The sequence below is a fragment of the Habropoda laboriosa genome, unplaced genomic scaffold, assembly GCF_001263275.1.
Source record: "Habropoda laboriosa isolate 0110345459 unplaced genomic scaffold, ASM126327v1 scaffold556, whole genome shotgun sequence".
In the NCBI taxonomy this organism is placed as follows: Eukaryota; Metazoa; Arthropoda; class Insecta; order Hymenoptera; family Apidae; genus Habropoda; species Habropoda laboriosa.
In genome coordinates this window covers 114,907-124,202 of record NW_017100653.1, presented here as the reverse complement: position 1 = coordinate 124,202, position 9,296 = coordinate 114,907, and the positions used below count along the sequence as shown (strand labels likewise).

General features: G+C 45.4%; 1 protein-coding gene across 1 annotated transcript; it reads left to right on the top strand.

The window, feature by feature from the left end:
- Positions 1-608: 608 nt before the first annotated feature.
- On the top strand, positions 609-7,743 carry LOC108576819. The gene is made up of 3 exons (XM_017939880.1): positions 609-744; positions 5,579-5,858; positions 6,648-7,743. The coding sequence occupies exons 1-3, from the start codon at positions 609-611 to the stop codon at positions 7,741-7,743; spliced, it is 1,512 nt and encodes a 503-aa protein (XP_017795369.1).
- Positions 7,744-9,296: the final 1,553 nt, after the last annotated feature.

Here is a 9,296-nt window from a genome sequence, read left to right as displayed (position 1 = left end):
AGTCCGCGGCCGGCCGCGTATATATGTCGCGCGGCTCCTCTAGCAGATCATTAGAATCCGCGAGGAGAAGCGTTAAGAGCGATGAAAGTGTAGCAGAGCGTGTTATGCAAAACAGCGGAGTCGGGGGAACCAGAAAAGCCTGATCCCGCTGATCGATCCTCACTGGCATCGCTGTGAATTCGCGCCGGTCACCACCGATGCGTTACTCATTCACCGATCGATTTAATTCAAAACCAGAATCCAGGTCTTATCCAAATGCGTACATTCCATTACAATTACACGTGCCGGTAAATCCGATGGTGAATCGAGGTGAAAAACAACAACGTTGTTCGATGCTTCCTAGTCGCGCGCCGCAATCCTCGTCATCCTCGTTTCTCATCGTCGTCATTGTCGCAGAATAGCTCACGGGGGCGGCTAGTCGCGTTCGTTTTCTCCGACGAACTCTGATCTCTCCAAGGAGGATTCCTCGGTCTGGAATCCCCTTAGAATTGAATTGCAAATCGCGAGTGGAAACATGGATCGGTCCGAGAGCGTTTCGAGGTTTGCCAGGTGATCCAAAGTCGAACGGCCTCGGATTACGAGGACGAAAAGGGGGACCAAGAGCGAATATGTCGGTCGCAGGCACCAGGAGGCTATGCAGAGTGGGCCTAGTCGCTGTGCTGGTCACCGCGTTGTGCGTGTTGACTCTGCTCGATTCACCGCCTCAACTCCCGGATCCACCGGCGGATCCTCCTCCCACGCCTGGTAAGCAATTTTCTTCGTTGCCGCGCTCCTTCGCCTCCAGCAGCGCGCGACCCTTGCCCTTTCGTTATCGCTGAACGGTTCGCAACCCGTACCCACTAACGCGCCTTTGCCACCTAACAATGCCCCCTTCTTTTCTCCTTTTTCTACTTTCACGCTGCCCGATTAGACACGGACCATTCTGCGTCCTTCGACTCCCTATCGAGCCACTTTAGTTTCAACTGGTTAGGGTAAACTTTGCAACTGATAGCCTCGATAGTTTAAATAGGACAATTTCGTGGAATTCAATTCGATTTACATTTTCGACCAAAAATTCAAACTCGCCAGTGTGATAATTTTCGGTGAAAAAGGTTAACGACAATTGCATCGATTGTTTATTGATTAGAAAATAATTAGGACACAGACCCGAGTCACTGCTGAATTTTCTATCGTCGGGTAATTTATCGTAAGTTTCCAAAAGTGCGTTCAGGTAATTGAATTTGAAAGTTCTGTGACAATCGATGAGTGTCTACCTGCAGACTGGGGGGAGGCTGCGTGTATTCTTATTGGAATACCTAGCCCAGCAAACAACGTTTGTTTTGCTTTGTCTCGAAAGCAATATTTCACTAGGCTTGCAGCAAATGAGTCCCCCCTACAGGTATCTTAAATTTATATTCCTCGTATGAAAACCACCGAGTCAAAGATCATCGATAACAGCTTCTTTAAATATGCAAATGCTCAACTTTTATCTTCTCCTATATCTGCGTATTTGCATATCAAAGCAGTCTAAAGTCTAAGTACCCGGGTCTGGGCATCACGGGGGAGATTTATAAGTTTTTTGATCGGTCGATCGTGGACTTTGAGAAAGATGCCGTAAATTCCATACGACGTATGTATGTATCATTCCAATGCCGATAGAACTTTATTTCGAACAGTTTCACTAGGAACAAACAACGTCGCCTCGAAGCACGGTGACAGTTTGGAAATAGCGTTGGATATTGGAAATGATAAAGAACTTCAAATTCTTCCATAGAATCGAACGAAATTTTCTCGAGTCCATCAAAATATCCCTTCAAATTGTACACATTCGCTCATAGAAAAATGCCAAGTAACAAAATTCAGGGAAAATTCGATGATATTAACTCCGAAATGAAAGTCAAGAAAACGAGGGAAAAAGGAAGGAAAAATTGCTGACGATTCGAAGAGTTAAACCGGAGATTTATACTCGATGTAAAAATTCAGTAGGTCAGAATGATATATTAAAAGCGTGTAACCTGAAATCAGATTATACTCTCGATATATAGCATCCATGGGATCATAATTACGCGGCATCTTTATTAAATCGTAAATTCCGCTTTTACAACGGTCGTAATTTCAACGGAAAGCCGTTTCTGGCTGACACGAGGAGAAAAAAGCTCCGAGCGAAAGTAAAAGTGACGAGAGGTGGTTGAATCCTTTCGCTGACACAGCGATTGATGTACGGGCGAGAAGAAGGGTCTGCAGTCACACGAGGCAATTCTCACGTGCTACGATTATCCCGTTCGGAGTTTAGTAGAGATTTGTGCCGTACTGTTCGCACTATTTCCTACCGACGAATACTTTCCCAGCATTAGCCACAGCCGACAAAGAATAGGAAAATTCCGCGCGCGTTTCTAGCCGGCCATTAATTCATAGTTCGAGCGATTACGCTTAATCGCGGCCATTCCAACGTATACCAAGTTTCCCTTTGAATAAGACGCTAGATTCCCGTTTGAATAAGCTGTTGTACCAGTAAATGAATGTAAATTGTGGGTTATATTTTGCAACCAATGTGCTTGAATGAGAAGGATCCCTGTGAAGCTCAACGTAGGTTCAATGTTGCAGTTCGTAGTCAGTGTAGCTGAATAACGAGAATCTCCGGTTTATATTCTGGAATTTCTGACTCGGTAGATTCAAAATCTTCTTCGTATCTCACAGAGAGATTCTTTTTTACAGATTTTATCCCAAGTAGAACCATCAGATTCTCTCCTTAACTTAATAAACCAGAAATTTTTTTAAAAATAATTCCCATTTTTTTTTTTTTTTTTTTTTTTTTTTTCAAAAAAGAAATTCTCAACTCAAAGGGTTAAGCAGTAAATCGGTGAATTTTGAACCAGAGCAACTTTTCTCCACTAAATTAGCTTGAAACGTTAACGAGCCCTGTCACCGGGTACCATTCGAGATAATTCCCTGAGAAAAGCATCGAAATCGACTTGGTCAGAATCGCGTGCAAAAAGCTGCCCCGTGGGGCCGTAAATCAACCGCGGAGCGGTGACACGGGCTTATCGTGGACACAAATCTTTACACGGTTCCTTGGCGGTAGCGACTTCATTAGGTGACGTAATTTACAGCCCGATTCAGCCAACGATCGCCTCGACTTCCCTGTAACACCCCTTCCTTCTTACAATATACACCCAATTACTTCACAGAAAGTATCCTGCGATCAACGCTGAAAACGCGCCACCGATTTTCTTCATACGTGCTCTTCTCCCGGTCTTTTCTCTCGGATCTTACGCAGTCGCAACGTTTCTGCTTTCTCGTAAAGCAGCTAATACGTCGCCGAGGGAAAGGAGGAAGCGTAACTGGTAAAGGGCAGGCTTAGATGGTACGCGGCATCAGCGTAATACGCGGTCGTTGGGTCAAGCGTAGACACAACTTTTAACGACGGTACACGGCACGGGATATCGGCGTCTCGCTCGAACGGAACAAATTGTTTTACACGGCGTAGAGAGCGCGGGATCGAGACGACCGCGTGGAATCGCGTTGCTCGTGGGGCAAGGGTTTTAATTGGCCGGCGAGGCTGCTTTAATTCGAGGATTAACGGAAAATGGATATTTTATGTGTGCACGTGGGATGCTGCGGGACTACGGGCTACATGGTTAAGCGAATGATAGAGCTGGGAGAAAAGGATGAAATATCGGTAGTAAACGTGCCTTCCTTTCGCTTCATGATCCTCGGGCCCGGCCTGGCCAGTCGCGCTCGTTAATTTATGAGCAATTTTAGTGGGTGCGTGTTCTACTAGGAATATTACGAGTGTCGCTTTCGTTATCGTAGAGAGATTATAGATGAGGAATATTGATTTCGAGGTTTAATAAAGAGAGATTATTTCACGTCTATGTGAATTGCGAAAAATTAAAAATTGTATTAAAATTTGAGGGACTATGCTCTTTAACGTATATAGAATTTACTATATTACTAAATTAAAAAAAAATCTCAACCTCACAGTAAAACACAGTTCCAGAAAGAAATTCCCAGGTTAAAAATATAAAGAACTCTCAAAACTAAAATAAAAAACTAAAAAAGGTGCAACACTTATTCTCCACATTTCAAGAAACATCTCCCCTGTCGAAGAAAGTAAAAACAGTTGGAATTTTCAAAACTCGAGGAAACCGAAAAACCACCACATTCTCAAGAGTCACAAGATAATTAAGAACAGCCTCTCCCCAAGCACCTCTCGTTCTCAATGAGCACCGATTAAATGTCGCGGAGCAGGTCGCGTGGGACTGTCAACCGGCGGTTCTACGTGCGTGAATAAATGGCGTATTTCACCGTTGAATTCATTAAACGAATCGATCGCCGTGGCAAAAGAAACGGAAATATGGCTAGAGCCGCAAGTAGTCGTGACTCTTGGCCGTTCGTGACTTCGCGTGAAACGAGTTTTCCACCGCTGTGTACGCAGTCGAAGCGCACTTTGCTATTAGTGGCCAATTAAAGAACGGTGCAATTGAAATTCTGTATATATAACTAATCGACGCTCTCGTCCGAGGTCAGTGACGCGGATCGACGTGCTTTGGGACAGGAATTAAGGAAATTACGGTGGAGTTATAGGTAGAACGATTCCAACATGACACGATCCGTGTCCAGTGACACGCAAACGTATTCACGGTGTACCGCATCCGGCCTCTCTCGATGACGCAATGCTTCCGTCCGGTCGAACATCCTCGAACCGTCTTCTAGGCCGGTGTGTGCCTTTCTCTATTCCGCGGCGTACGATGACACCGTCTAGTCTACGCGTGGGGTCCGGCTTCCCAACCAAATTAATTAACGACGGCAGGCATAATATCGCAAAAAACGTTAACGCGTTAGCTACCGAGAAATTGTCCCGTTTCGAGTCGTTACCGAGGAGAGATCCTACCTCCAGGATGTAACTCATAAACTGTGCGTAACGTTTGCAACGTTAAGCGAGCCTCTTAATGTAAATACCACCCACAAAGCGTATTGCGTCTTAAGGCAGGCTAAATTGTTTTCCATAGCAAAGTCTAGGATCCAGTTCACGTTAGCAGAACCCTAGAGAACACTATTCCTTCAAAATGGCCCATGCATTACAGAGGTTTTTGAAAGCTTTCCTCGTTGAAACAGTATACCAGTTACGTGACTAACAAAACCTAAATAATTATACTTGTTACATACAGGTTTCGGGGAGACGTCTCCCCAACCACTGTAAGATTCACACACAAGATAACCTGGCAAAAAAGAAAAAAAAAAAAAATCGCGATGCGATAAAGCATACACAACCACCTAGAAAATTAGCCATATTAATAAATCTATACTGTATTCGCGCGAAATCGTTCACGGAAGGTTAGTTTGAACAGAAACGAGAACAAAGAGAATCTCCTAGTTATCCGTCGGAAGAATTTCGTGCTCCTAAGAAACATTCAAAAAGTACAGCCGCTCAGTGTTTCACGCGACGTAGCTTTCCAATTAATAAGCCACGACGCGTGCACGTGGCTCGTCTCGAATTAATTAGCCGAAAAGCTCGCGCTGCTTCCGCGTTAATGAGGAGAGCGTAGCATGCGTCACGCTAGTATCACGGTCTCAATCTCCCTGACACATTTTCCAGGTGGCGAACCCCCGGGCACAAGAAGCATCGTGGCTTACTCGTGGGCGCGGAGATTGGCACTCGATTACAGACCCTCCAAGGAGTGCGACGGTAATGGAACGTACGGAACGACGTTAAATACGTTCAAGTTAGCCGACGCGAAGTGGCTCGAGACAATCCCCGGACAGCTCTTCCTGTACAGCGCCCACTTGGACCTAAGAGTGGCCGGTTATCCGAGCCTGAGGGTGATTGGCGTTAAACGTGGACCTCTGCCGACCTCTGGCCTTTTCTGCACCGTTTGGTGAGACATTTTTCCGGGACGGATTCACGCCTTCGATTCGTCTTAATCTTTTCAACTCTGTCCCTCTGACTCCCTCCTCTCCCTGTTGTATGGACCTTCCAAAGCTGCATCGTTTCATTCTTCTCTTACATCGGAGCGTTGACGTAACACCGTGACGCAATACTACTCTGTTCAGAAAGTTCCTGGAGAAACTGGTTCGTCCGCTCAATTTACTATGTATCGATTATCATATCACGAGACGTTTGCATGATTTCATCTGCAAAAAACGAATTTACAATAACGCTCAGTTTGATTTTTGTCCGCGAATTTTTTAGCACAAGCTCGACTAACGTCATCCTGATTGACGCGATAAAACAAAATTAGCTAAATGAGCTAAGAGCCATCCCAGAAGATTGGAATAACCATTGCTGTAAGTGTATTACATGCAATGGAGATTATTTCAAAGGGTACCAAACAGATATTGCTTCAAAACTGAAAAATTTCCATTTGATTTTATTTCCCCTTCAACTTTTTAAACAGAGTAACACATTTCCTCTAATCAGCTTCGATAATATTTCTCATCCGATAAGACTAAACCAGTTCCCAACCCATCCTCCATGGACAGCCGTTTTAATCAAACTTCTTGCTTCCGTCAAACTTTCCTCATTGTCCAACAAAATTACCAAACGATCATGCAAATCCATTCACGAAACTAAGCTTCTATCGTCGAAAAATCAAATCTTCGTTGACCTCGTTCAACGACGTCCCCAATATTCATCCACGACTTTTTTGCTTCTGTTCGTTGTCCAGGTACGAGGAGGAGGATCGAGGCAGAGCAGTCAGCGTGGAGGCGTTGGTGTCGACGATTTGGTTGGAAGAATGGGGCGAGACAGTGGACAGCTACGCGGGGATTCTCGTCGGCTGTCAATTACCTCCTGACGCGGCGATCGAGCCAGCCAGGGTTCACGTAGGCCTGGATCCCTGCCACCAGAATGCTAGTCATAGTTTAGCGATAAACACGGAGGATAGAAACGAGGAACGACGCAGGCAGTTCACGTTGTGCATCAAGGGGCTGGACTTCGAGGAGGACATCTCCTCCAAGATCGTCGCGTTCGTCGAGCTCCACCGTATACTAGGCGCCGAGCTCTTCTACTTCTACGTGTTCAACGTGCACAAGAACGTGCTCAGGGTGTTGAGGCTGTACGAACGATCCAACGTGATCAGATGGTTCAATCTCACTCTACCTGGCGATCTACCCAACGAGAAGAACGCCAGAAGGCGGTTTCTCAGCGAGGACATCTGGATCAAAAGACGAATGGAGCTGATACCGTACAATCACTGTTTCTACGATAATCTTCATCGATCAGAGTTCGTGCTACCTATCGACATCGACGAGGCGATCGTTCCAGCACGAAGGAAGAACTGGTTCGAACTGTTGCTCGACGAGAGGATCAAACTGGGTAGAAGTTTCAAGGATTTCGCCTCGTACGCTGTTAGAAACGCGTACTTCTTCCCGGAGATGCAAGCCAAGAATCTCACCGACCGTGTCACCACCGTCGATCTCAACTCGACCAATTTCTTAGGTGACCTCGATTACCTGGACACAGTTAGGACAGCTTGCATCTCGCCTGAAGGCGACTCGGTGAAGAGTTTCGTCTCAACGAGGCGAGCTTTAACGGTGCACAATCACTACGCGTTGACCACCTTGAACCCGTCCACTAGGCGAGCTCATCATTTCGATCCAGAGGATGTTCTCAAGCATCACCACAGAGCCTGTGACGACAGACACTTGGACTGTGAGCTTCTGATGGAGGACGTTCAGGTGGACGAGTCCGCGTTGAGGTACGCGGACGAACTTCGAGAGAGGATGAGAGTGTTTCTCAGCGAGCTGAAGATGTTCGCGTAGGTTGAAAAATGATGTACATAATAAAGTCGAATAAATTATAATCCTAAGTGTATCGGTATATTCTCCTCACGTTCGTTATCCTCGTTAGCAAGCGCAATCACGCTCGCAGCAACAACCCTTTATTACGAAACATTCAATTCGATTGTTTGCAACAATATTTCATGAAAATTGCACGCGTTTAGGGTAACATTAGAAGATCAGCGAGTAGGAGATTCTATGAAATTAAAGCTGGAATAATTAAATCGGAAAATTACACGAAACCAGAAGCACCAACGAGCAATCTCAACGATGCAACGATCCACATTACCTGTGGGAAAAAGATAAGCGTACAATGCAGGCGTTTTCAACTTGTAGCCGACATAGTATAACGTAAAAAGATTAAATGACCGGTGAAATTTCTTGCAACGCGATACCACCAACAATTCACAACCGCTCTCAAGAATACACTACGGTTAATTAGAATAAAAACTTGCATGAGTGTTCTAGCGAGAGGAGACTTCTCGCGTAGTCACGGAGTGATATGATAATGAAATACGCTCATGGGAAATTTTCTCCCCGTACGGTACGCCGCGTCGTCGTCTCACTTCAACGCAATGTGCTCCAATTATAATTTCTTTGCCTCCAAAACGAGAATAATTTATCCCCGTCTTATTTCCATGAAGAATAATATCACCCAAGTATTACGCAATTTACCTACTCCGTTCGTTTTAAACAGCACCGAGACCTCTTCCATTTTTACTAATTCCCCTCTATTACCTCGTTTCCTTCTTTCCCCGAGCAAAACAAATCATACTTAACAAATTTCCCTCCCCTTCAACAGTTCGCCACTTTATCTCCGCTTCTTAACATTCCCATAAAACAGCCACAACAATATTGTAAACGCGTATTCACCCCGTCGAATCACCGTTTACCATTTATGATTCGCCCATTCGTAATCAGAATTACCCATTCGTCTATTCCACGCGTCGTCTGAAGCCAAGTTTCGCCAAGTTAAACTAGAGGAAACGACAAACTCGATTTCGGGGAGAACGAGGTGCTTCTCACGACGTTTGTAATGGCGTTTACGATGGTAAACAAAGGTTGAATCGTGGACAATTCGAAATGTACGGTGGCCACGGTCCTAGATAAATTTTACGAGGCGTATAAAGGCGGCCTGGAAGCACTGGTAAGGTCATAACGAAGTTTAATAGCTCACGAGGAAAGCATGTCCCTCGCGGTTGTTAGACGACGCGCTGATAAGACGGAATGTTATTTGGAGAAGAGATAAGTGACTTCCGGTGGCGAGCTTCCCCTCAGGACTATCGCTGGCTGTTACACCGGCGCTTCCAGCAGGGATGCTGATCCTTCCACGTCGATACTCGGCTGGCTGGGACTCGAGAGTCGAATATAAATCCTGCGGCGTGAAAGTGAAATCGTGGGATGAAAGTTGGTCGAAAAGAGTATCGAGTTCGATGCGAGAGCAAACTTCGAGCTTGGTTCGAGGGGTGAAACGATATTGGTTGGCCACCGATTCAGACTCTCCAGGTGGAATTAAGGTTAGTTGGAAGTGAATA